At 42.0% G+C, this 27,970-nt stretch overlaps 1 protein-coding gene across 2 annotated transcripts; it reads left to right on the forward strand.

The window, feature by feature from the left end:
- On the forward strand, nucleotides 1–27,905 carry LOC106569315 (CDK5 and ABL1 enzyme substrate 1). 2 transcript variants are annotated; one of them, XM_014140540.3, is made up of 10 exons: nucleotides 1–752; nucleotides 12,236–12,307; nucleotides 12,683–12,775; nucleotides 14,151–14,228; nucleotides 15,826–15,931; nucleotides 16,102–16,261; nucleotides 16,457–16,563; nucleotides 23,118–23,224; nucleotides 23,430–23,637; nucleotides 24,174–27,905. In XM_014140540.3, the coding sequence occupies exons 1-10, from the start codon at nucleotides 184–186 to the stop codon at nucleotides 24,312–24,314; spliced, it is 1,641 nt and encodes a 546-aa protein (XP_013996015.1). In that variant the 5' UTR covers nucleotides 1–183; the 3' UTR covers nucleotides 24,315–27,905. The 2 variants fall into 2 exon arrangements, with proteins under 2 accessions (XP_013996015.1, XP_013996016.1); XM_014140541.3 differs by lacking the exon at nucleotides 14,151–14,228.
- The last annotated feature ends 65 nt before the right edge of the window (nucleotides 27,906–27,970 follow it).

Below are 27,970 nucleotides of genomic sequence, written 5' to 3' on the forward strand. Positions count from 1 at the left end.
GCCTATTGGTCCAATTTTTCCCCTGCTGCCACAATACTGCAGACACGTAACCATCCTGTTTTTAGTCAGTTTAAGCTTGCACTTAAAATACAAAGCTTTGATATTTGCTACCTACATAAGCACACTTTTAATGTCATCTTGACAAAACCTCTGCTCGCCGATTCGAATCGCTGGAAGTTGACCATGGCGGCTGCCACGAGCAGCAATACATCCACAACCACGCTTCAGATAAAGCATTCCAGTATCGAGCATACGCGGAAACGCATAGACCCTCGGAGGAGACAAGCCGCACTCTCTTTTCTCAGTAACATTTCTTTGGATGGTCGACCGGTGCAAGATGATGCCGACAATCAGATCGAAGAGGATAATTCAATTGAGTCGAGGACTAGACAGAGCCTGGTTTCTGCAGCAGAGCGTCCGCTGTACGCGGCTGGCAGTGGCACAGGGGTAGCGACCCCCACCGCCACCCAGGCGCTCGCTATTGCAAACCAGGCTCTGATTGCTAACGCACGAGATAGTTTTGGGATTGGTCCCGCCGCTGCAGCTCAAGCGTGTACAGATCCGGAAGGGGATGCTTTCGGCCCTTCGATTTTCAGTTCGCCTTTCTCTGCAGTACCAGCCGCGATTAGAGGCAGGCTTCAGACCTACACTCAGGGAGTTGTGCCTGCTGCCTACTCCAGGCAGGCTTCCCAAGGCTTCTGTTTGGAGGGAGGACAGATAGCCAACTCTGTCCTGGAGCTGCAGAGATCAAGGTAGGGCAATTGAAGATATCTCCATCATGTAGTGTTTACATTCATGACATGTGTGAAGGAGATTACTGGGTGCCCACACCGCACTCTCACAAATTATGCATGTCATAGGCTACAGTATTGCAACCCAATAGTGTCAACAATACAGGCTGGCTACAGTATTGCAACACTCATATTGCAATAGTCACTGAAAGTAAGGTAAGAGTTATCTTCAGGAAGGTCTTTGTTGAGTGAAGCCACCAAACAGGATCCACACAGACCTGGGCTAGACTAATGTGTATCATCAGTTATCATCTCAACAATAGCACAGGTTTCTCCAGTCACATTTTGTACTAGGGCTGCTCAAAGGGCATCATCAGTCTTAGCCAGTGTACTGCTAAAGACAAGTTTATACAAAGAGACAGATTACAGCCAAGAGCAAGAGCCCTGGCTTTCTCTCAGATATGTGAAACTGTATCTATCTGATCAATAAGCAACTTACACATATTCATTAATATGCTCCTTACAACTGTGCACATGCAGTGGTCCATTGATTTAGGTGGAATCAGCATGATTAGGTTGAAAGGGTCAACCATTGTGGAATCATTTTGATTAGCCTGCCTATTAACCAGTATGATGCATGTGCCCTCAAATAACAGAATTTGTCAAACATGTTATTTAAAAAAATAATAATAATGATTTCACCTTTATTTAACCAGGTAGGCAAGTTGAGAACAAATTCTCATTTACAACTGCGACCTGGCCAAGATAAAGCAAAGCAGTTCGACACATACAACAGCACAGAGTTACACATGGCGTAAAACAAACATACAGTCAATAATACAGTAGAAAAATAAGTCTATATACAATGTGAGCAAATGAGGTGAGATAAGGGAGGTAAAGGCAAAAAAAAAGGCCATGGTGGCAAAGTAAATACAATATAGCAATTCAAACATTGGAATGGTAGATTTGCAGTGGAAGAAAGTGCAAAGTAGAAATAGAAATAATGGGGTGCAAAGGAGCAAAATAAATAAATACAGTAGGGGAAGGGGTAGTTGTTTGGGCTAAATTATAGATGGGCTATGTACAGGTGCAGTAATCTGTGAGCTTCTCTGACAGCTGGTGTTTAAAGCTAGTGAGGGAGATAAGTGTTTCCAGTTTCAGAGATTTTTGTAGTTCGTTCCAGTCATTGGCAGCAGAGAACTGGAAGGAAAGGCGGCCGAAGGAGGAATTTGCTTTGGGGGTGACCAGAGAGATCTACCTGCTGGAGCGCGTGCTACAGGTGGGAGCTGCTATGGTGACCAGCGAGCTGAGATAAGGGGGGGACTTTACCTAACAGGGTCTTGTAGATAACCTGGAGCCAGTGGGTTTGGCGACGAGTATGAAGCGAGGGCCAGCCAACGAGAGCGTACAGGTCGCAGTGGTGGGTAGTATATGGGGCTTTGGTGACAAAACGGATGGCACTGTGATAGACTGCATCCAATTTATTGAGCAGGGTATTGGAGGCTATTTTGTAAATGACATCGCCGAAGTCGAGGATCGGTAGGATGGTCAGTTTTACGAGGGTATGTTTGGCAGCATGAGTGAAGGATGCTTTGTTGCGAAATAGGAAGCCAATCCTAGATTTAACTTTGGATTGGAGATGCTTAATGTGAGTCTGGAAGGAGAGTTTACAGTCTAACCAGACACCTAGGTATTTGTAGTTGTCCACATATTCTAAGTCAGAACCGTCCAGAGTAGTGATGCTGGACAGGCGGGCAGGTGCAGGCAGCGATCGGTTGAAGAGCATGCATTTAGTTTTACTAGTATTTAAGAGCAGTTGGAGACCACGGAAGGAGAGTTGTATGGCATTGAAGCTCGTCTGGAGGATTGTTAACACAGTGTCCAAAGAAGGGCCAGAAGTATACAGAATGGTGTCGTCTGCGTACAGGTGGATCAGAGACTCACCGGCAGCAAGAGCGACATCGATGTATACAGTTATATTCATGGTGGCACTGAAACCATATGAGAGATCAGACAAGGCATGTCCAGCAGGAAGGTGGACTTGTTTTTTCCCCGTGCAGATACGGTCCCCCATGCAGATTTATCCCAAAACCCGTTGGGAGGACTTTACAAAGCTGCCCTACACCTGCTGCCTTGCCCTCTCCTATGCAATATAAACAACCTGTAACCCAATACTCCTCAACACATCGGACCACGGAAACCTTTTATACCTTTGTTTACTCTGTAGAGTGGACCAGAGCACAGGGAAAATCTGAGGCTGCCTGACACACTGTCCCTGCCTATACCCCACACACACAATTATCTGTAAGGTCCCTCAGTCGAGCAAAGAATTTCAAACACAAAGACCAGGGAGGTTTTCCAATGCCTTGCAAAGTGCACCTAAATCCATGGCAAGACCTAGCAATGATCAACAACCAATTTGACAGAGCTTGAAGCATTTTTTAAATAATAATGGGCAAATGTTGCACAATCCAGGTGTGGAAAGCTCCTAGAGACTTACCCAGAAAGCCTCACAGCTGTAATTGCTGCTAAAGGTGATTCTAACATGTATTGACTCAGGGGGTTGAATACTTATCTAATCAATATATATATATATATATATATATCTATATATATATTTTTTTTAATGTTTTTTTAAAAATCCACTAACATTACAGTATTTTGAACATAGTATTTTGTGTAGATTGTTGACAAAATTACAATTAAATCCATTTTAATCCCACAAAGTGAAGGGGCGTGAACTATACATTAACTATACATTCATGTACATACTACCTCAATTGGCCCGACCAACCAGTGCTCCCATACATTGGCTAACCGGGCTATCTGCATTGTGTCCCGCCACCCACCACCTGCAAACCCCTCTTTACGCTACTGCTACTCTCTGTTCATCATATATGCATTGTCACTTTAACCATATCTACATGTACATACTACTACCTCAATCAGCCTGACTAACCTGTGTCTGTATGTAGCCTCACTACTTTTATAGCCCCGCTATTGTATACAGCCTCGCTACTGTTTTTCACTGTTTTTACTGTTGTTTTTATTTCTTTACTTACCTATTGTTCACCTAATACCTTTTTTGCACTATTGGTTAGAGCCTGTAAGTAAGCATTTCACTGTAAGGTGCGCCGAATACAACAGGTGTAGACGTGACAAATACACTTTGATTTGAATACTGTCTGAAGGCACTGTACATTACAATGATTCAGTAGTTAAACCCCCCCAGGTTATGGAATGCGGTCGGTCAAAGGAGGTTGCCCATGTAAACTGAATTATAAGCTGTTGAGTAATAACTAAGGCGACCTGTTGAGGGACCCCGGCCATATTCCACAGACACATCATAGATGGGCGTCTCACACAGTGCCTGGTCTGTTTTCCCAGGGCAGCAGCTTGGTGGAAAAGTGGCCAGATCCAGAGAGAGAACCTTGGCTGGGAAGGGAAAGGCTGGACGCCCAGGCTTTCAGAGACGCTGCCCGGCCAGACTCTCCTTTCTCTCTGTTTACCTCCATCTTCTGTCCTTCACTCCACTTCCTCCCAAGGGCACTGTACCAGATACTTTTTATTTGTCTTTATTTCTCTCTCTCTCTCTCTCTCTTTCCTCGCTCTCCATCTTCCTCCCTTCCCTCTCTCATGGCCTCCAGTCCTGCTCCCAGCCAGGAATCCCCAACCCTCAGATCAGCTGCCAAAAGATACTCTGAGATCAGCGCTCAGAGCTGCTTAAAACCATCTTATTCGGTGTGCATTGATTCTAATGCATGCAAATGATGGTTGGGTTTACATAGGCTGCAGTATTCTACTGCTCAAGCTAGACTCATAGACAATGGCCTTTTACATTGTAGCATAATTTAAGGCGCCCACTCTGTCTTGCTGCTACTGTAAAGGTGTCAGCCCGAGGTGTGGATCTGTTTAAACCGCTTTAAAATGAAAAACCACATTTAGCTTAGTGAATGTTGTTGCCAAAATAATCAAATTCCTATAAAATTGTATGGATTGACAGTTAATGCAGTAAATTATATTCTGCATTCCAACGTCTCCCCATGTTTTAAACCATTTTTCAGAAGTCCTCATTGTGCTCGAAAGCTTACTACAGGGAGACTATGAAGCCAAGGGAAGCCATAGCAGAGAAACCACATGCAGTATAAACCATTACAATGGTCCTTTGCAGTTTTGTGCAATTGAGTCATATCCTTTTGGTTCCGAGGTTGATTGTTGTTTGGTGAAGTAATGGTTGGCAAAATTACATGATTATGTAAGCAGCAATCTTAGGCTAGTTTGCCTCTGAAACCCTTGTGGCTTGAACTGTAAGCGAAATCTCCAAAGCAGCTGCAGGATAGGCCTTTATGGTTAAAACGGCCACCTTAATTAAATCATTACTAGTAATGAGTCTTGATAAGAAAAATAGACATGATGGGTTACTTTAGTTCCAAAACGGAACTTGGAGTACAAGTTCACTAGTTCAAGTTCCACAATGCTAGTAGCACTGTTGTTCACCCTAAAACACATGCTATTTAAAGGGAAGGGGGAAGGATGGATTCAGAGTGGTTTTACTGTATGTCAAGCAACCAGAGCAACTACCCACAAGGTTCTGTGTGTCTTGAACAATCTAGGTATATGTGTTCTTGTCCTTTCCATGTCTGCAGCAGTGTTTCCCCTATATTCATATATCGTTTTTTACAGCAGTGGCAAGAATTTAGCAGCGTTGGGACATATTTCTGCCGAGACGTTAGAGCCCCCCCTTGCCAAACACTGCTACAGTAGCAGGAAGGAATTCACTGTTGTTGCAGCATTGTTGTAAATGTGTTGGAGAAGAAAGACCGACGGGGCTGAGAATAGCCTTTGTTGATTGGATTTTTCCCCAAATGATTCAATTTTCTTTGGCCTGTAATTGTAAGAAGGCTAGAACATTAGATTGACTTCCACTCTGTCACCCGACAGTGGAACGGGAAGACAATGTCCATGGCAGGCTGCCAATGGGCGTGCGTGTGAAACTATTTAATCTTTTATGTTGGGCACTACAGCTCCTTATCCTAAAAAGCGACAAGCATAGCTGTCAGGTTACATACCAATTGTTTTTGAATGTCCTGATAGGATGTCTATAGGAATGTTGTTAAGATTGATTAAATGGACCATGCTTGAAATTCATTGAATGTGAACAGTGCTTGAAAATCAAATCAATTCAAGTGTTATTTGTCACATGCGCCAAATACAACAGCTGTAGACCTTAGTGAGTGACATGCTTACTTACAAGTTCTTAAACAACAATATAGTTTTAAGAAGAAAAAAAAAATAACTCCATAAATAAAACAACCATTTGAGGCAACAAAAACACAGACAAATGGTGACTCATGGGCAGCTCTACTTACAGATGCCCATTGTTGTTCTGTCAATATTGAAGGAGGCGATAATTGGAAGAAGCCTGGGCTCTACCTTAAAGCTTCGGAGTTTGACCAGTCCTTGTTAACGTCAGAATGCTACTGTTGGAATGGAGTTGATTTATCAAGGACCTCAGCCACACGAGCAACAGACTGTTCACCCCGTTAATCTAGAAGGAGGTGACAGTACAGGTGCATCAAAGCTGGGACCTAGAGACTGATAAACAGCTTCTATCTCCAGGCCATCAGACTGTTAAACAGTCACCACTAGCCGGCCTCCGCCCAGTAACCTGCCCTGAACCTTAGTCACTGTTACTAGCTACCACCCGGTACTCTACCCTGCAGCTTAGAGACTGCTTTGCCCTATGTACAGAGTCATTGAAAGCTGGTCACTGCTGTACACACCTTTTCTATTAAGATACTGTCTATATACACACATACACATATATATATATATATATACACACACATATATATATATATATATACACACATATATACATACACATACACATATATACACACACACACACACACACACACACACACACACACACACACACACACACACACACACACACACACACACACACACACACACACATATATATATATAAAATCACACACACACGTATGTGGACACCCCTTCAAATTAGTTGATTCGGCTATTGCCACACCCGTTACTGACAGGTGTATAACATCGAGCACACAGCCATGCACATCCATAGACAAACATTGGCAGTAGAATGGCCTTACTGAAGAGCTCAGTGACTTTCAACGTGGCACCGTCATAGGATGCCACCTTTCCAACCAGTCAGTTCGTCAAATGTCTGCCCTGTTACAGCTGCCCCGGGCAACTATAAGTGCTGTTATTTTGAAGTGGAAACATCTAGGAGCAACAATGGCTAAGCCACAAAGTGGTAGGCCACACAAGCTCACAGAATGGGATCGGGAGTGCTGAAGCACGTAAAAATAGTTTGTCCTCGGTTGTAACACTCACTACCGATTTCCAAACTGCCTCTGGAAGCAACGTCAGCACAATAACTCTTCGTCGAGAGCCTCATGAAATGGGTTTCCATGTCCGAGCAGCTGCACGCAAGCCTAAGATCACCATGCGCAATGCCAAGCGTCGGCTGGAGTGGTGTAAATGTCGCTGCCATTGGACTCTGGAGCAGTGGAAACGCGTTCTCTGGAGTGATGAATCACGCTTCACCATCTGGCAGTCCGACGGATGAATCTGGGTTTGGGGCAATGCCAGGACAACCCTAGCTGCCCCAATGCATAGTGCCAACTGTAAAGTTTGGTGGTGGAGGAATAATGGTCTGGGGCTGTTTTTCATGGTTCGGGCTTGGCCCCTTAATTCCAGTGAAGGGAATTCTTAACGCTACATACAAGGACATTCTAGACGATTCTGTGCTTCCAACTTTGTGGCAACAGTTTGGGGAAGGCCCTTTCCTGTTTCAACATGACAATGCCCCACTGCACAAAGCAAGGTCCTCACAGAAATGGTTTGTTGAGATCAGTGTGGAAGAACTAGACTGGCCTGCACAGAGCCCTGACCTCAACCCCATTGACCACCTCTGGGATGAATTGGAACTCCGACTGCGAGCCAGGCCTAACTGCCCAACATCAGTGCCCGACTTCACTAATGCTATTGTGGCTGAATGGAAGCAGGTTCCCGCAGCAACTCCATATTAATGCCCATGATTTTGGAAGCAGATGTTTGTTGAGGAGCATACTTTTGGTCATGTATATTCCGCACTCTTACATTGCTCATTCTGATATTTAAAAAAATATATCTTTCTTGTTGGATTATGTGTGTATTTCTAGGTATTATTACTGCACTGTGGGAGCTAGAAACAGAAGCATTTCGCTTCACCTACAATAACATCTGAAAATGTGTGTATGAAATTCATACACAGATTCCTAAACTTTGATTTGACCTGCAGTTAAACATCAATAGCTGGTTGTATCAGTCTTGTTTGAAGTGAATGAGTAGTCTGGTCCATGTGTTATTGTTTGCACAGGTGTGGAAAACATCCTTTGCACGTCCACCTCCTGGCTGGCCTGCTGTTGTTCATCTACAGTAGCTGGATCAGTCTGAGCGTCCCGCTGAACAGTGGAAACTCGTTTGCATGGGTTCAGTTCATCAGATGTGTACTGTACAAACTGTGAAGGAAAAACCTAGTAGTCAAAATAAAAATAAAATATTCTGTCCAAAAATGAAATTTGCAGCAGTGATCAGATTTTGACCCAATGACATCTGGCACAGCAAGCCATCTGTAATTGAGTGAACCTAATAATTTGTCATGGCAATAGATAGATTAGAGTACCTGGGATGAGGTCATGGTCACTGTTATGTTTCTAACAGACCGTGAGGGCTGTATTTGCTCTGCTGACTGCTACAGCCTAGCTATTCTGGTTAACATGTTCTCCAGGGTGAAGGTGGAGAGACATACAGTGCATTCGGAAAGTATTCAGAAGCCTTGACTTTTTCCACATTGTTACGTTAAAGCCTTATTCTAAAATTGATGAAATTGTTTTCCCCCCTCAATCTACACACAATACCCCATAATGACAGAGCAAAAACAGGTTTTGATTTTTTTGCAAATTTATATAAAAAAATAATCTAACATTTACATAAGTATTCAGACCCTTCTCTCAGTACTTTGTTAAATCACCTTTGGCAGAGATTACAGCCTCATGTCTTCTTGGGTATCACGCTACAAGCCTGGCACATCTGTGTTTGGGGAGTTTCTTCAATTCTTCTCTGCAGATCCTCTCAAACTCTGTCAAGTTGGATGGGGAGCATCGCTGCACAGATATTTTCAGGTCTCTCTCCTGAGAGTTTAGATCGGGTTCAAGTCCGGGGTCTGGTTGAGCCACTCAAGGACATTCAGAGACTTGTCCCGAAAACACTCCTGTGTTGTATTGGCTGTGTGCTTAGGGTCATTGTCCTGTTGGAAGGTGAACCTTCACCCCAGTCTGAGGTCCTGAGCGCTCTTCTTCAAGGATCTCTGTACTTTGAATGAGAATCTTGTTTCTCATGGTCTGAGAGTCTTTAGGGGCCTTTTGGCAAACTCCAAGCCAGCTGTCATGTGCCTTTTACTCAGGAGTGGCTTCCGTCTAGCCACTCTACCATAAAGGCCTGATTGGTGGAGTGCTGCAGAGATGGTTGTCCTTCTGGAAGGTTCTCTCACCTCCACAGAGGAACTCTGGAGCTCTGTGAGAGTGACCATCGGGTTCTTGGTCACCTCCCTCACTTACAATATAGCTGGGTATTTTAATTATCTTTATCAAGGGTGTTAATTTTTAGACCGCCCCGATTGCTCAGTTTGGCTGGGCGGCCAGCTCTGGGAAGAGTCTTGGTGGTTCCAAACTTCTTCCATTTAAGAATGATGGAAGCCACTGTGTTCTTGGGGACCTTTAATGCTGCAGAAGTTTTTTGGTACCCTTCCCCAGATCTGTGCCTCGACTCAACCCTGTCTTTGAGCTCTACGGACAATTACTTCGACCTCATGGCTTGGTTTTTGCTCTGACATGCACTGTCAACAGTGGGACCTTTTATATAGACAGGTGTGTGCCTTTCCAAATCATGTCCAATTGAATTTAACACAGGTGGACTCCAATCAAATTGTAGAAACATCTCAAGGATGGTCAATAGAAACAGGATGCACCTTAGCTCAAAACCTGTTTTCGCTTTGTCATTATGGGGTATTGTGTGTAGATTGAGGGGGGAATGATTTAATCAATTTTAGAATAAGGCTGTAACGTAACAAAATGTGGAAAAAAGGAAGGGCTCTGAATACTTTCCGAATGCACTGTAGCTAAGACATAGGTTTCATTGCAGTTGCTCTGCTCTGTGCAACCGATGAATGTGTCACCTCATCTGGAATGCTAACCTTAGCATGTTAGCGCAGCTAGCAGGCTAGGAATGTAAGCCTTTAGGCTAGCATGATGGTAGCCATCCTATCCATCACTCAGCATTCTCACTGGAGGATGTCGCCGGGCCTGACGGCCATAAATACCTTGATGAACCATGATCAATCAATCAATCCAATGTGTTTTATAAAGTCCTTTTTACATCAGCAGTTGTCACAAAGTGCTATACAGATACTCTTGCTGTGCCGGGTGGAGATAAGAGTACATGGCCATTAAGGCCAGATCGTTCATCAAGACGTTCATAGATGAACAGCAGGGTCACATAATAACCACAGTGGTTACAGAGGGTGCAGCAGTTCAACACCTCCGGAGTAAATGTCAATGATCCATCTCTTTGACCTTCACAGAGGGGATGTGATGAGAATTCATAACATGTAGGCTACATGCTTCCCTTCATTACTTTCTTGCCAGGTTTCTCTCAAAAGAGAGGTTCTCAACTTCAAGAGATCATCCTTGTTAAATATGAAGATGTAAGTAAATAAATAAATTCCTCCATCTCAGTGCCATGTAGTTGACCATGTTTACAATTTCTGGCACATCTCAGTGCTAGACATTTTAGAACTTGTTTCCTTTCCAATTGCTGTTTCTAACCACAGTCCCCTGTAAACATGATGTAGTCTCACCTATGTGGTATAAAGACTGTTTAATCATCCTTTGTTGGTTTAGGCTTGCTTACTGCTTGGAGTTTGTCAAGGACAGTCATTTTTTGTTAATTTGTTCTGCTGTTCTGTAGTTGATTAACCAGCCAGAGGGCATACTCTTATCATCAGCTCATTCTTTCTCTCTCGCTGAATTGGTCATTGAAGAGGTGACAAGTCAAGTTGAGTGTCATTGAGTATATTTAAATAAGTACCACACGTTTAGTGGAACCTGAAAGCTTGGTGACAACTGACAAGCAGGCTGGCAGGAGTTGTGCAATATGTTTTTTATTTGAATTTTAATGGGCTAATAGATTTTGCCCTGGCTAAGTCATGCAACCCAAGTGTGAAAGAAAGGCCTGTCTGTGAGGAAACAGTGTTACAACAAAATGAACCAGCCAATGTCTTTATCCTCTTATGGCATATTTCCATACAGGATTTACCTCAGTCTTTTACCCAAAAGGCTCAGACTTTTCTGTTTACATCTACACGGGCCGGCACCCGTGTCTCAATGGGCCACTGGTACTTTTCAGCCAGCATTTACATACCAATGGCTAACTGTGAAATTTAACACCTTCTCAAAGCAACTGTTTTGATTATGCAGAGGTTGTTGATTCTGCTAGCTATGGAAACAATTTCCTTAGTATAACATGTATGTATACACTGATGTTAGTAGAAAAGCAGCATTAATTACCAACTAAACCAGTTCCTTACTCTAGATTAGAATGTTCTAACCATTCTACATGATCTCACACAGAGGCTACTGGTCAGAATGTAGAACACAACAGTGATCATTGACCACAGCAGCCAGCCAGTCACACAGTGCTGGTGTCAATGATTACAGCTTTGCTTTGTAAATAAGCCACTGTGCCTGACAAGACAGCACAGTACAAAGCCATAGAAACTTTAGCTATGCTTCACATCAAACGTGAAGGTAATGTACATGGGCCAGACTAAGAGGTCCAGTTAGTTTAGGCTACTCATTCATTCTTCAGACCGATAAAGAAATATGAAAATGATTTATGGATGATCATTGTTGATTTTAGATCGTCAATGATTTAAGATTTGGGTTCAAAACAGTACAATGTTGAAGATTTTTTCTAAGGTTTCCCAATACTGATATAATGGAGGTCAACCAGTGGATTTGGGTAGAACTACGTTGCTTGCTGTTAGATAAGGAATCATGTGGTTAACACCATCAATTATGAAGAAATGTGTTCAGGGTTTATCATGAACAAGGAACCTCACTCTATTGACATTTAGGCCTCTTTGCGAAAGCCCATGATTAAGAGTGCTTTGACCATTTCATTACATCAACACATTTCTTTCTCTGTTATGGTAAGCCAAGGGTTTTAACCTGCATAATCATCACCAAATAAATGACCATCATTTAGCAAATATCATGCAATGCAGAATGAATGATTCTAAATGGGTCTAATACATAGTGTTCAGTCTTTTCTCTTCCAGGGCCAGGTAGAGCTGTTTAGCAGCAACACAAGTTGCTTGTAAACTCAATACCAGCTCCTTATTTCGCTTTTCTCCCCAGACGGAGGCTCATCTCTCAGCGATCCTCCTTGGAGACACTGGAAGACATTGAGGAGAACGCCCCTCTACGCAGGTACTGTATAGCAACAACTGTCACAGACCGCACAACTCGGCACACCACCCAGAAACATACATTTGGTTTGCTCATATTTTCCTCTCGTTTTAGAGCGGTACTCGAGAAGTCAATAACAGCTTTGGCCTGGGAAGTATTTTGATAGATGATGACATTGGGGGAACTGTAGTTTCACTTCAGTTTGCTATATGGAGCTATTTTATGTCCTTTGGGGTGGTGGTGGTGGGAACATCAGGCTACACTGTAATGTCTTGGTCTGGCTCAGTCTCTCTGTTTACGGTTGTTAAAGATATGTTGTGGTCTTAAACTGCTCCAAATGGATCTCAATCAATCACGTTTGTTTTGATCTGTCTTGAATAAAATGTGTGTTTTTAGATGCAGAACCCTCTCAGGTTCACCCCGACCAAAGAGCTTCAAAAAGGTCCACTTCATCAAGAACATGAGGCAACATGATATGCGCAATGGAAGGTATGAATGAAAACAACCCCATCCCTAATTCAATACAAACCTTCAATAGAAAATGGCAGAATGCCCCCCAATGAACGCATAGCAGTTTGAATACCCCTCAGGTTAATGAAATCTACTAGAGATGTAGGTCACTTATTCTAAGCTATTCCTTATTGCTTAGTAGTATCAATCAATTTACTATTGATTGATACATTTATAATTCAATAGGATAATTTATCAGACTGATCAGCAGATCATTGAAAGGTTAATTTTCACAGAAATTCTCTCAAATTGAGTTCATATTGTATACATTGTCAAAGTTATACATTGAGGACCACACCCTTGAATCATGAAACGCATCACACTGTCTCACTTTTATAAACAATGATACATGCACTTTCACTTGGACATTCCAGAGGACTGAAGAAATGTGGTCACACAGATGTTACAATGACTTAATTGATATATAACACAGTGATACTGTATGTAGCTAGTGTTCAGCAGCTTCTCTCAGTAATAAATACTATAGCCTTTTATGGATATTTCCTGGAATCTAAAAGGAATTGGACAGAAACTATTTCCACAGGACTTAATTTTGTTTTACACAGATTATTCAAGTATCTTTTTTTTTATTCTGGATGTTTTGAACTACAAGCCTCAAGCTTCTTTTACACTTGGGTGTGTACCGGACCTATTTATTTTGATGTCTGTCTTGACAGGTATTTGAATGGGTGCAAAGCCTTTCTTTTTGGCCCAGGAAGAAAAAGGAGTGTGCTGATACATTCTGTCTTCATAGTAGCTTTTAATAAAGCTTATTTCTGGATTTTAGGTGGTTGAATTGGGACAGCAACTGTTGTGCTTTACATTCAATCTCTATGCAGTTGCTGTTGTTTTTATTTACTCTTATCTAGCTAATCAGTGTGCCATATACAGCAGTAATGAATTGCCATACGTCCCATTCTGCCTGTGACATTGATATTGATCAGTGAGTTGGCCTGTTATTGTATGTCCATAACTCAAAAATGATCAGTGACAAAGTTTTATGAAGCAATTTCTCAATGAATTTCAGGAGTGGTTCAATTTGACTGTACTATAGGGTTTTTTACCTCGCGTGCAGCTGCTATTCTGATATTGTACGATAAACAAGTTTGGTCTTGTTTAGTCTCCAAAGCAAGACATGGCTAGTAGCATCATTTGAAAAGATCTGCATAATTTTGTTCCCAAACCTCTGACTACATATTACATACTCCACAATACACTCACAGAACACACAAAAAAAACAGTATTTCATTTAGTTTTCTAAATCTTGATTGTTTTACTGCTCACTTTTTCCTCCATCTTAACCTGTAAATCTGAGTGTCTTTTTCACATAGTTCATTCATTTTTGTTTTTATAGGATAGTCCTAATCAGTGGCAGAAGATCCTTGTATAGTGTATTTTCTGTCCTGCCCTATCGAGATTGTAGCCAAGCAGGGTATGTATCCTACAGCATGCCAACCTCCATTTTTCCATCCTTCGTTCCCTGCTTTCCCCCGTTCTCACATCCCTTTTGTTTCTGCCGATATAGAACTGGTACTTTATTACATTGGGAAGGGGATAACATTATTACAATGAACAGTGTTCTAGATGGGTTGGTTTTGGTGGATGCATTTTTACTACAACAAAATAAATGTTTGTAAGGAGATGGAACAAGTAATCTACTGAATTAACTTAAAAGTAATGAATCACACCCATTTAAGGATTGTATCCATGTCACTATGTTTCCATGTAGGCCTGTAGTTTGCTGTATCTAGACTATTTGTCTTTGGAAGACATCATGAAGTTGTTTAGATTCATTCTAATACGACTTCGTTTTGCCCATTGCAACCGTCTCTGGCTTTGCTGTTATCATTTAGGCTGCACTTTTCCTCAATTCGTTGCTGCCCTCAAAGATTCCGTAGCATGTTTTTATCTCAGAACTTTAACTCTTAACTTTGCATGCGCTTTGCTGCGATTGCATAACACACACATTTACATTTCGGAGTGGTCCCAAATGATCCATCCATAACAGCATTATGTACTTTCTGTTTGGAGTTTACACATGACATCTCAGTTTGTTGTTGATCATATTGTTCTCCCTGTGCGGTTAGAGATTATATTTCTTGGCCCTTGGAAGAGAAAGCCTGGCTGACCAGTAGTCATACTGTTGTTTTTTCTTATTGCAACACGAGGTTCAGACTCCTTTGTGTTATGGGGACCCATGGTAGTCTTGAACTCTCTCCGGCCTGGTATATAGCTTCCTGCCTGGGGAAAGAGGCAGTGTTGGTTTGACCTGGGTCCTGGTGCCCCCCAATGAAATAGCTTGTTTTGGAGGAAGTAAGAAAGAAAAATAACTGATTAACACAGATAATACAATGGACAGAGAGAAAGTAAGCACCATTTAGGGGGCTTAGTGAGGAGCATAACAGGGTAATTTATGCAGCCTAATCTTCCTAAGCCTAGCCATACAACGAAGGGTAAATGAGCTAATGAAGCCCCTAATGAATTCAATAGCCTCATTCCTGACTGCCTAATGCTGCTAATTGGCAGTTGAGATTGCTTGGCTGAGTGTCATTGCAGCAAAATGCACTTTGACTATGTAGAGAACTGACCAAGCTAAAATCCCATGCCCTGTCTTATACTCAGACCATATAGGCCTAAAATAATAATTATCTAAATGACGTCCACAAGCCCAAGCTTCTGTCTTTTAAGACTTTTCCCTGCATTGCTTTCCTTTCTTGCCCCAATTAGTGTTTTTGTTGATTTACCCCAGTGTTTATAATAACTGGGTAATTCAATTGCCTTGTTAATTAGCTCAGTCCTCACTGGGGCATTATGGCACTGTGGAATTCTGGGAACATGGAATGATAGCTTCTCTTAGGTTCTCTACCTGGTCTAATTCCACATTCCTTTTTTAGAGCTCCCATTTATTTTCTGTGTGATAGATGGTGAGAGAGATGCTGAGGCGGAGACTAGACCCTAGACAGAAGACTGTTTGGCAGGGGCTGTGGGTTTTAGGGGAAGGGGTGTCTAAAGGTTTTGTGCCCCGGCAGGGATGTGAAACTGGAAAGCGGGCGGCAGCGTCACCCCTCAGGCGGGGTCAGTGCCAAGGAGATGGTGATCGGGCTGGAGGGAGTGGAGCTGGGGGCCTATGGAAAGGTGAGAGAGGATGGGAGACATATCCTTTCCTCCCTACTTTGTTACAGATCAGTTATCACCTCGAGGAAGAGAATAGGGAAGGATTTTTGGAGTATGTAACAGCGGTCCAAACAGCGCAGACAGTGGTCCAATAACATGCTGATAAAATGTGAGCATGTCTCTCTCCACAGACTGTATCATACACCCAGTTCCTGTACCCCACCAACGCCCTGGGCAGCGGACGCAGGAACACCATCGACTCCACTTCATCCATCTCTCAGTCTCGTAACGCCAGCCACCGCAGCCTCAGCTTAGGCCGGGCCAACAGCAATCAGAGCAGCATCGACACAGGTCAGTCATATGAGTGTGTGGATTCTCCGGAGTAGTTGTGGCATTCACAATGTATTTCTCGGCCCCAGTGTTTGTTTATCCTGGCTCATTGTGTGACTAATATATAATAATATGCCATTTAGCAGACGCTTTTAGTAATTTGTGTATAGATTTTACATACAGGTGGTCCCGGGACTGTCCTTTTGTCCTCTGCAGGGAATGATCTGGGGGACTTGATCCGGGAGTATGACCCCAATCTGTTGGACGATCCCCAATGGCCGTGTGGGAAGCACAAGAGAGTCCTCATCTTCCCCTCCTACATGGTAAGAGACTACTCTGCTTACCAGAAATGGTTTCAAACAGTATTTGTTTCCTTTCAAGTACTTCGTTCTTTATTGAGCCTGCCTTTATGCCACAGGGACAGGGTTTGTTCTTGAGACAATTCCATTGGTTCCATTGCGCCAGACAACTCAATCTAGCACAGCTAAAGTATTTGAACGAATTCAAATACTTTTTGAACACAGGTGTGCTGTTTACTATGGCCCTGCATGTTGCTCTCTTCACAACCCAGGGATGTTTTTATTTATTCCGGCCTGTCAAGAGTCCACCTTATGTAAGTAAGAGCAATGGGACTTAGGCTATTTGTGGTCAAGGACATTGTATTGCTGAATGGATCCACTATCAGTGGTATTTCTCCTGTTCATTTGTATCAAGTCATGAGATATCTTCCTTGTTTTTCCTGAAGAAAAAAAAGTATTCCCCCAAAAATATTTTGTCAGAAAAATAACTACGAAACACAACCAACTCCTATATATAATAATATACTGTATCAACTCACTGTAAGCCACAAGAGTCTGTTTGACTGACCATTCATTCTAATCAGCAAGGTCATTGGCCCAATCCCTGGCTCTGCTCCCACTAGAGTCTGTGGTGTGTGAATACACTCCCGTCTCTCTACCCTGTAGGTCTTTGAACAGCCACCATCATAACAGCTAGGTTGCTTCCAAAATGGCACCCTATTCCCTGTATAGCGCAAAACTTTTGACCAGGGCCCAAATATTTAAATTAGTTAATGGCATTAGTTATTGAGTTACACTGCTTTGAAACTCAAATGATCTACATCAGAATGTTTTAATTAAGCAGTAAGGCACGAGGGGGTGTGGCATATAACCAATATACCACGGCTAAGGGCTGTTCTTACGCACGAAACAACGCAGAGTGCCTGGATACAGCCCTTAGCCGTGGTATAGTGGCCATATACCACAAAACCCCAATGTCTTATTGCTATTATAAACTGGTAACCAATTAGAGCAGTAAAAATACATGTTTTGTCATACCCTCGATATACCACGGCTGTCAGACAATCAGCATTCAGGACTCAAACCACCCAGTTTATAATATAATTTTCACCATAAACAACACCAAATTCACTACAGCTATTAATGCTCCCAATGTTTAGGTAGGTCTACTCCCTCTTATCAATGTTCTTGAAATTGAACACTTAAGCACAACACACACACAGCTTTAAGTTATGTTCAGGCATTCTAAATGAGTGTGACAAAAGAGAAATAGAACTGGATATGGATACAAAGAACTTGTCCAACAATGTTATGAAAACACTGTAACCATCTGTACTGTTCAGATAACATTACACACATAGGCCTTCACACTTTCCCACCCTCCCACATCCTCTCGCTCTCACAGGGAGTTTCTTATGCACTTACTCCCGCTCTCACACATCCGCTTCACACCCCTCATCTTGCATATGCAGCCTACCTTTTGAAAAATGTATTTGAGTAGCCTATTCCTTTTCAGTTCTAACCTGTGCCATCCACATGTGTGCATAGTCTAGTCAGTGGTCAAGTAATCTGCTAGCTAGCCACACGGTCTTCAGCGCTGTAAAAGCACAAGCATTGACTATAGCTGTGTTCCGTGTTGTGTTCTGCTCATAAAAAGGTCCGTGCGGAAACATGTGCGCTTAAAAATTTCCGTGCGGTGAAGAACGACTCGATTTAACGTTATCATTTTTGGTTTGCCGAGAAACATGTTAACTTTGACAGCCCTACTTTTTTCTTTAACAGATTTTTCAGGTTCTACTACTAACTGTGTCATGATATACAAATCATTTTTGTATATTTTAGATTCCTTTGTGATCAGGTAAATATCTATAAATTACATTCATTTTAGTTAGAAATGCGAGGTTTCCCATAGTAGCCACACGTTTGCTGCAGTAGTCGAAGTATAGTTACAAATAGCTGATGGTATATTTTGAACTCTGATGGGGAGCTGCATGGAGGAATACAATCCATGACCAAAAATATCAAGTTAAAAATACTAGTTTGATAAGTTGTATTACTGCAAGCTTGCGCAAAGCAAATTACTTGGCATGAGCTAATTTGGGCAATATGCTGTAATTTCATAATTGTTATCTCTCTCTCTCTTATCACATACCCAGATTGAGTGTGGGTCAACTGCAGTGCTCCTTCTATCTTCCTAGATAACAGTTGAGCCTCTGACCTGAAATAAAGTTCAATGGCTAAATTACAGTAGGGGAGAGTCGGGTAAGTTGAGCCATGTTCTTTTTTCATTCCGTCAAGGGAAATAGTATTCTTTCTAACAAAGATATCTACATATATTTCAGGATGTTGTGTATCCCTGGAAATAACCAGTATTCATGTAAACAGTACAGCTTGTCACTTGTCTCTTAATTATTTTAAGCATATTTTAACAGGCTTAACACCTAACAAACACTTTGTACTTTTATTTTTGTATTTTTTTTTTTACATAGGCCAGGTCCTGTTGTTACCTCATGTCCCACAGCTAATGCCTTGCAAAACACCTGTGAAGAAAACACTTCAACTTTCCATTGGCTCAACTTACCCCAAGGCAAACATTTTGACTATTAGCCCACACAGCTTCCAAGGATGCACTTTAATACTAGGTTTAGGATCTCATATTGAAGCTTATCGAGAGCCCAACTGATGTATAGAACAAATCTTAAAATATACACTGCTCAAAAAAATAAAGGGAACACTTAAACAACACAATGTAACTCCAAGTCAATCACACTTCTGTGAAATCAAACTGTCCACTTAGGAAGCAACACTGATTGACAATACATTTCACATGCTGTTGTGCAAATGGAATAGACAACAGGTGGAAATTATAGGCAATTAGCAAGACACCCCCAATAAAGGAGTGGTTCTGCAGGTGGGGACCACAGACCACTTCTCAGTTCCTATGCTTCCTGGCTGATGTTTTGGTCACTTTTGAATGCTGGCGGTGCTTTCACTCTAGTGGTAGCATGAGACGGAGTCTACAACCCACACAAGTGGCTCAGGTAGTGCAGCTCATCCAGGATGGCACATCAATGCGAGCTGTGGCAAGAAGGTTTGCTGTGTCTGTCAGCGTAGTGTCCAGAGCATGGAGGCGCTACCAGGAGACAGGCCAGTACATCAGGATACGTGGAGGAGGCTGTAGGAGGGCAACAACCCAGCAACAAGACCGCTACCTCCGCCTTTGTGCAAGGAGGAGCAGGAGAAGCACTGCCAGAGCCCTACAAAATGACCTCCAGCAGGCCACAAACGTGCATGTGTCTGCTCAAACGGTCAGAAACAGACTCCATGAGGGTGGTATGAGGGCCCGACATCCACAGGTGGGGGTTGTGCTTACAGCCCAACACCGTGCAGGACGTTTGGCATTTGCCAGAGAACACCAAGATTGGCAAATTCGCCACTGGCGCCCTGTGCTCTTCACAGATGAAAGCAGGTTCACACTGAGCACGTGACAGACGTGACAGAGTCTGGAGACGCCGTGGAGAACGTTCTGCTGCCTGCAACATCCTCCAGCATGACCGGTTTGGCGGTGGGTCAGTCATGGTGTGGGGTGGCATTTCTTTGGGGGGCCACACAGCCCTCCATGGGCTCGCCAGAGGTAGCCTGACTGCCATTAGGTACCGAGATGAGATCCTCAGACCCCTTGTGAGACCATATGCTGGTGCGGTTGGCCCTGGGTTCCTCCTAATGCAAGACAATGCTAGACCTCATGTGGCTGGAGTGTGTCAGCAGTTCCTGCAAGAGGAAGGCATTGATGCTATGGACTGGCCCGCACGTTCCCCAGACCTGAATCCAATTGAGCACATCTGGGACATCATGTCTCGCTACATCCACCAACGCCACGTTGCACCACAGACTGTCCAGGAGTTGGCGGATGCTTTAGTCCAGGTCTGGGAGGAGATCCCTCAGGAGACCATCCGCCACCTCGTTAGGAGCATGCCCAGGCGTTGTAGGGAGGTCATACAGGCACGTGGAGGCCACACACACTACTGAGCCTCATTTTGACTTGTTTTAAGGACATTACATCAAAGTTGGATCAGCCTGTAGTGTGGTTTTCCACTTTAATTTTGAGTGTGACTCCAAATCCAGACCCCCATGGGTTGATAAATTGGATTTCCAATGATTATTTTTGTGTGATTTTGTTGTCAGCACATTCAACTATGTAAAGAAAAAAGTATTTAATAAGATTATTTCTTTCATTCAGATCTAGGATGTGTTGTTTAAGTGTTCCCTTTATTTTTTTGAGCAGTATACATTGGTTTAGATACAAGCATCACAAAACTTTTTACACAAATTAATTTGACTGGTAAATATCTGTTTTTTGGACTTAACTTGCTTACCACGTGGTTTCTTCCATTAGACTCCATGAAATGATGACCTCTTCCTAAATATTTGGTGAAATTATTAATTTTGTGTATAGTTTCCTAGAAACAAGGGCGGTTCAACTTACCCCACTCTCCCCTACATCAACAGAATATACTGAGCTTGGAAATGAAAAGCATCAAACATTCTATATTAAATTATTCTGTCTTTCCGTGGTCCGTGTATGGTGTGCCACCCAACTCCAATGTCTCATGCTCCGACACTCAACCACCCAATGGAACTAGGGCTGAGCGATATGGCGCTGTTATTATTTTTGGAATAATAAAAGTTCCACATTTTCTTTGAATAGAGCGTGACCCTAGGGTGGCAACACATACATTATGTGACTTCAATGGGTCTTTCTCCATTCTGATTTGTTTTATACTGTTCAATTCAACTTCAACCAGAAATAATTTTCAGCATTTTCCTCACTAACTTGAGATCATTTCCACACTGCCACTTAGGGCAGCACAATATGGGCAAACAATCTAGGTCTTTTTGGTAAATGTTGTGATTATTTAGCAAAACACTTGGAATCCTGGAAATATAAAGAGTATTCTAATTATATAGTTAAATATAATAGTATGCACTTTAAATACAGTCTTGTTTGACATGACAACAAATGAAAATGCCAGGGAGGGTTAGTGCGTTTCCTAGGGGGACCCTACAATCTTTAGATACATAATGTTTTTTCTTAGTTACTTCATGTAGCTAACATATTCATGATTTGCGTATTCCTCGTTGTTTGAGAAGATACTGTTGCACAAACAACATGCTGATTTTTAGGTCTACACCATCACTGGTATTATGAGGCTGTGTAGCTAATTACGTTTGCTCTGACTCAGTACATGTATTAGCTAACGTTAGCTAGCTAATAATCAGCTAACTAGTAATTAGCATTAGCGGCTAACACGAATTAGTCCTAACTTGCTAAGAAAAGACAAACTAGCTGTTTGCAGATGTAGGAAACACAAACGAATCATGTAATTATAAAACGCTAGTGGATTGCTATTAAGAAGCAAACTGAAAACAGCATCGTTGTCATCAACATTGTTGCATTCAGACCGCATTGTCAAGGCAGCACATGCAAGTGTATCGTGGTGGAGGAACAAATGCGTTCCTTAAGTGACAGGGGACGGGGCTAGGTCTGTGGAAAGCGGCATGGAGAGAGAGAGCAAAAAGATAATTACTTGACACATTGGAAAGAATTGACCAAAAAAACAGAGCAAACTAGAATGCTATTTGGCCCTAAACAGAGAGTACACAGTGGCAGAATACCTGACCACTGGGACTGACCCAAAATTAAGGAAATCTTTGACTATGTACAGACTCCGTGAGCATAGCATTGCTATTGGGAAAGGCCCCAGAAGGCGGACCTGGCTCTCAAGAGAAGAGGGGCTATGTGCACACTGCCCACAAAATGAGGTGGAAACTGAGCTGCACTTCCTAACCTCCTGCCAAATGTATGACCCTATTAGAGACACACATTTCCCTCAGATTACACAAACCCACAAAGAATTCAAAAACAAATCTAATTATGATAAACTCTATTGGGTGAAATACCACTGTGCCATCACAGCAGCAAGATGTGTGACCTGTTGCCACAAGAAAAGGGCAACCAGTGAAGAACCACCATTGTAAATACAACCCATATGTTTATTTATTTTCCCTTTTGTACTTTAACTATTTGCACCTCATTTCAACACTGTATATAGACATATGACATTTGAAATGTCTTTATTCTTTTGGAACATTTGTAAGTGTAATGTTTACTGTTACATTTTTTTATTTATTGCACTTTGGCAATGTCGACATGTTTCCCATGCCAATAAAGCTCCTTAAATAGAAATTGAGTGCGGAGAGAAATGACTCAAGTTGCGAAGTAAACTATAAAAATGGACGTTACACACAGCGTATCACATTTAACAAACCAAAAACTAAAATACTGTTATAAAAGGTCAAGTAAAAATCCAAACCGATCTGTGCATCAATACCAATATCATAAAAACTGTATACTGCCTAGCTCTAAATGGAACCCAACACCTTCCATAGTGAGAATGATGCCGCTGTTTCCTCTTCCACATATGTATACAATAACCTATAACACTCGCACAAATTCAATAACAGAGCCTAACGCCAGTGCTGTCTGTCTGACACCAATACTTTCATCTTCCTTTCAGACTACAGTCATAGAGTACGTCAAGCCTTCTGACCTCAAGAAGGACATGAATGAGACGTTCAAGGAGAAGTTCCCCTACATACGGTTGACCCTCAGCAAAATCAGGAGGTGGGGACATCTAATCCAAACATATATTGGAGTATGATGTTGAAATGATCAGTTTGGTGCAGCAGTATTTAATCCCTCGTGGTTAATCGTATCAAAATTGGTTTACTGAGATTGGCCACACTATGATACCGTCTGGGTTCTTCTTTTTAGCTTTGACCTTTTAGCGTTTGTCTTATCTCCCTGCTTTCACCACCTTCAACCCCAGTCTGAAGAGAGAGATCCGTAAATTGGCCCAGGAAGAGTGTGGCTATGAGGAACCCACCGTAGCCATGGCCTTCGTCTACTTCGAGAAGCTGGTCCTCCAGGGGAAACTCAACAAGCAGAACCGCAAACTCTGCGCCGGTGCCTGCGTCCTGCTTGCTGCCAAGATTGGCGGAGACCTCAAGAAGCACGAGGTCAAGCAGCTCATAGACGTAAGTGTCGTACTTTTCTCATTGTGCACTGGGCTTCGGCTCTGAGCAGCCTGGTGGAAACCATGAGTGCTTTCCTGTCACGCAGACAAACAGCGATCCTGCACGGATTATAGGATTGTTATATCTATGAATTCATTAGACGTGTTTCCCTAGCGGTGAAACTGCCGTATCCGTTTGCGATATTACAACAACAAACACTTTTTTCCCCCCATCCACAAAAACAATGACAAATGCGTCTGGGGCGACCAGTGGCGGCTGTTTCACCTTTTGTGGATCCCAGCTTTAATGTTAAACTTTTATAAAAATGTAATAAAAATATGATAGGATGGTTATATAATATTGATATAGTTATTTTTCAAGCATTATAAATATCTGCGTGACAGGAAAGCACCACATGACAGATAGCAAAGTGGCTAGCTCACGGATCGTTGACAAAAGTATTTTCAGTCACTACATATTATTCACCTAATATATTAAGTAGTACAGTGGTTTAGTTACTACATCACCTCTCCTCTCTCTTTTTTTCTAATTTGTAGAAACTGGAGGAGAGGTTTCGTGTGAACAGGAGAGAGCTGATAGCCTTTGAGTTCCCTGTGCTTGTAGCCCTGGAGTTCAACCTGTACCTGCCTGAGCACGAGGTCATGCCCCACTACAGACGCCTCATCCAGACCTCCTAGCATTAGTGACCCGTCAGGAGGAGCACCTAGACCATGCCCTTCTGATCCAGGACCAGAATCTACACCACACCCTCCTCCCCACCCCGCCACTGGGTGCCACGACCATGTCTCCTCTCTGCAGCCTGGGGATCCATTATGGACCGTGATGTTGGAGCTCCACTACACTCCACTGCAGGCCACATTCAAATGTTCATTTTCAGATCAAGACTTGAAAGCAGCCAAAGTGACACGTATTTCCATACACGTATTCTTACTTCAACATTTTTCTCAGACTTTTACTCCTACATTCGACACTAGCTACATCTTCAAAAGACTTACACTACCATTCAAAAGTTTGGGGTCACTTACAAATTTCCTTGTTTTTGAAAGAAAAGCTAATTTTTTGGTCCATTTAAAATAACATTAAATTGATCAGAAATACAGTGTAGACATTGTTAATGTTGTCTATTGTACTATTGTAGCTGGAAATGACAGATAAAAAAAAAATGAAAATGGAATATCTACATAGGCGTACAGAGGCCCATTATCAGCAACCATCACTCCTGTGTTCCAATGGCACATTGTGTTAAAAGGCTTATTGATCATTAGAAAACCCTTTTGCAATTATGTTAGCACAGCTGAAAACTGTTTTAGAAGCAATAACACTGGCCTTCTTTAGACTAGTTGAGTATCTGGAGCATCAGCATTTGTGGGTTCGATTACAGGCTCAAAATGGCCAGAAACAAAACGTTCTGCTGAAACTCGTCTGTCTATTCTTGTTCTGAGAAATTAAGGCTATTCCATGCGAGAAATTGCCAAGAAACTGAAGATCTCGTACAACGCTGTGTACTACTCCCTTCACAGAACAGCGCAAACTGGCTCTAACCAGAATAGAAAGAGGAATGGGAGGGCCCGGTGCACAACTGAGCAAGAGGACAAGTACATTAGAGTCTAGTTTGATAAACATACGCCTCACAAGTCCTCAACTGGCAGCTTCATTAAATAGTACCCGGCTAACACCAGTCTCAACGTCAACAGTGAAGAGGCGACTCTGGGATGCTGGCTTTCTAGGCAGAGTTGCAAAGAAAAAGCCATATCTCAGACTGGCCAATAAAAATAAAAGATTAAGATGGGCAAAAGAACACAGATACTGGACAGAGGAAGCTTGGAAAAAAGTGTTATGGACAGAGGAATCTATGTTTGAGGTGTTCGGATCGCAAAGAATAACATTCGTGAGACGCAGACAAAATGAAAAGATGCTGGAGTGCCTGACACCATCTGTCAAGCATGGTGGAGGCAATGTGATGGTCTGGGGGTGCTTTGGTGGTGGTAAAGTGGGAGATTTGTACAGGGTAAAAGGGCTCTTGAAGAAGGAAGGCTATCACTCCATTTTGCAACACCATGCCATACCCTGTGGATGGCGGTTAATTGGAGCCAATTTCCTCCTACAACAGGACAATGACCCAAAGCACAGCTCCAAACTATGCAAGAACTATTTAGGGAAGAAGCAGTCAGCTGGTATTCTGTCTATAATGGAGTGGCCAGCACAGTCACCGGATTTCAACCCTATACGTAAGAAGTGCCCATCAAGCCAATCCAACTCGTGGGAGGTGCTTCAGGAAGCATGGGGTGAAATCACTTCAGATTACCTCAACAAATTGACAACTAGAATGCCAAAGGTCTGCAAGGCTAATTGCTGCAAATGGAGGATTTTTTGACGAAAGCAAATTTTTGAAGGACACAATTATTATTTCTAACCTTGTCAACATTTTCTATTCATTTTGCAACTCATTTCATGGAAAACAAGGACATTTCTAAGTGACCCCAAACTTTAACGGTAGCATATGAAAGAGGGAATCCGATCTTCCTCCACTTTGAAAAACAAACTCTAAAAAATATCAACACTTTTTACATCCTCTGCTTTTTTCTTTGAGGTTTCATGTCATCTTTCTGGTTAAAGAGCATTGCAAGAAGATTTTTTTTTTTGTCAGAGCAAATTATTGCTTTGTGATTGTTACATTTTCACTCATCACATTTTTATTTTTAGATCCCATCTTAATTTTTTTGAGAGAGAGATGATTGATTTCCTTGGTCCCACCTTCCTATGTTGTACTTGGTAGCCCAAAATTAGCTAAAGTTGTTCACAACTATTTCCTAATCCTTCCTTGGCTTGTTTTGGTGGCCTTATGATTATCATAAGAATTAATTGCGCTGCATATTTTGACAGGACTGTTATCAAAGTGAATGTGCTTTTTGAAAGACATTTTCCAGTCTCTCCTCACTAGAAGTATACTTTTGAATAATGCAGATATGGATGGATGTGATTTGAGAATGACTCAGTTGACTCAAACCACAAAAGGGCAAGTTGATGTAAATGGTTCTCCATTTATTTTCTCATCCATTTTCCCTTTTCTATTTTCTAGCCACCAATCCCACTATCAGCATGACAATTTATAAAAAATTGGTAAAATACACAGATTTAATGGGATTTTATACTGTATAGTATTCGGTACATTTAAGTACTCTTCTTGTTTTCTACCTGTGGAGTGCTTGCTTTGGACAGTCGGTGACTGGGCCTACTCTTATCAGTGTGTAGTCTCCTGTGCTCTATGTTAGAGTGTGTTATCAGTGCGTTTCTCGTGCTATACTGGAGTCGGTGGAAAGGTATTGGAAGCAAGTCATGATGATGCCAATGACCAATGATACAGGTCTGGTATTGAAACTGAACTTCTTAATCACAATATCTGTCATGACCACAGCAAGTGTTTAAATGGCATGGTATCTGTCATGACCGGACCAAGTGTTTAAATGGCATGGTATCTGTCATGATCGCAATATTGTTGTGCCACCAATATTTTATGACGAGTAGTTCAAGCTCGAAAGTCACCTTTGGAATGGTATGCTAATGATATTGTTGTGACATCATAGCAGTGTTACCAAGAGTTTCTCTTATTTTATTAGATCCAACTTTAGTCTTTTGAACACTTATCTTTTTCTTTGGTTTGAATGGACAAATCAAACATAGGCCTTACAGAAACAAGCTTTATGCTACATGCACATATCCATGTCTGATCAGAAAGTTTAGGATGGTGAAAATCTTTTTGTCATGCACCTCAGCCACGCCCTAAGTGCAATGCTTATTAAATTACCCTTTTCAAATGTGTGTAGCTGTAATGTTGACCTGTAATGTTGGGTATATATTCTCTCAATCTGAAATTGACTATAGAAACTTTGATATAACAATGTAGGTTGATACTGAACTATGTCACTGAGAAACATGGATACATTGTTCAAGTAAAAATAGACAATGTGTGAATTGCCATGTGTTTGAATCAGGCCTTTTCTATACAACACAGAAGGGTTGGATAAAACAAGATGTATTTGACTTTAATCTGATTGCTGTGATTGAGTAATCAGAAAAGATGGATAGTGCTGAAATTGGGGTGAAATACTTTTGGGAGAAGTTCTGCTTCTATTTGTAAGCACAAAAGTTTTTGCCATAGGATTTCCACTTTTAGGCTTTGCCAGAAAGCTGATGGTCAACAACATCCAAGTACACGTGTTTGTAAATATACTGCTTTGCTTGTTAAATTAAAAACAAGATTCCTGAAATGTGAGTGGCTTCGCTTAATTTTGTTTCTTTCCTGATGTTGCTGAATTTATTTACTACCATAACA

This window comes from Salmo salar, chromosome 14 (genome assembly GCF_965601325.2).
Source record: "Salmo salar chromosome 14, fSalSal1, whole genome shotgun sequence".
Classification (NCBI taxonomy): domain Eukaryota; kingdom Metazoa; phylum Chordata; class Actinopteri; order Salmoniformes; family Salmonidae; genus Salmo; species Salmo salar.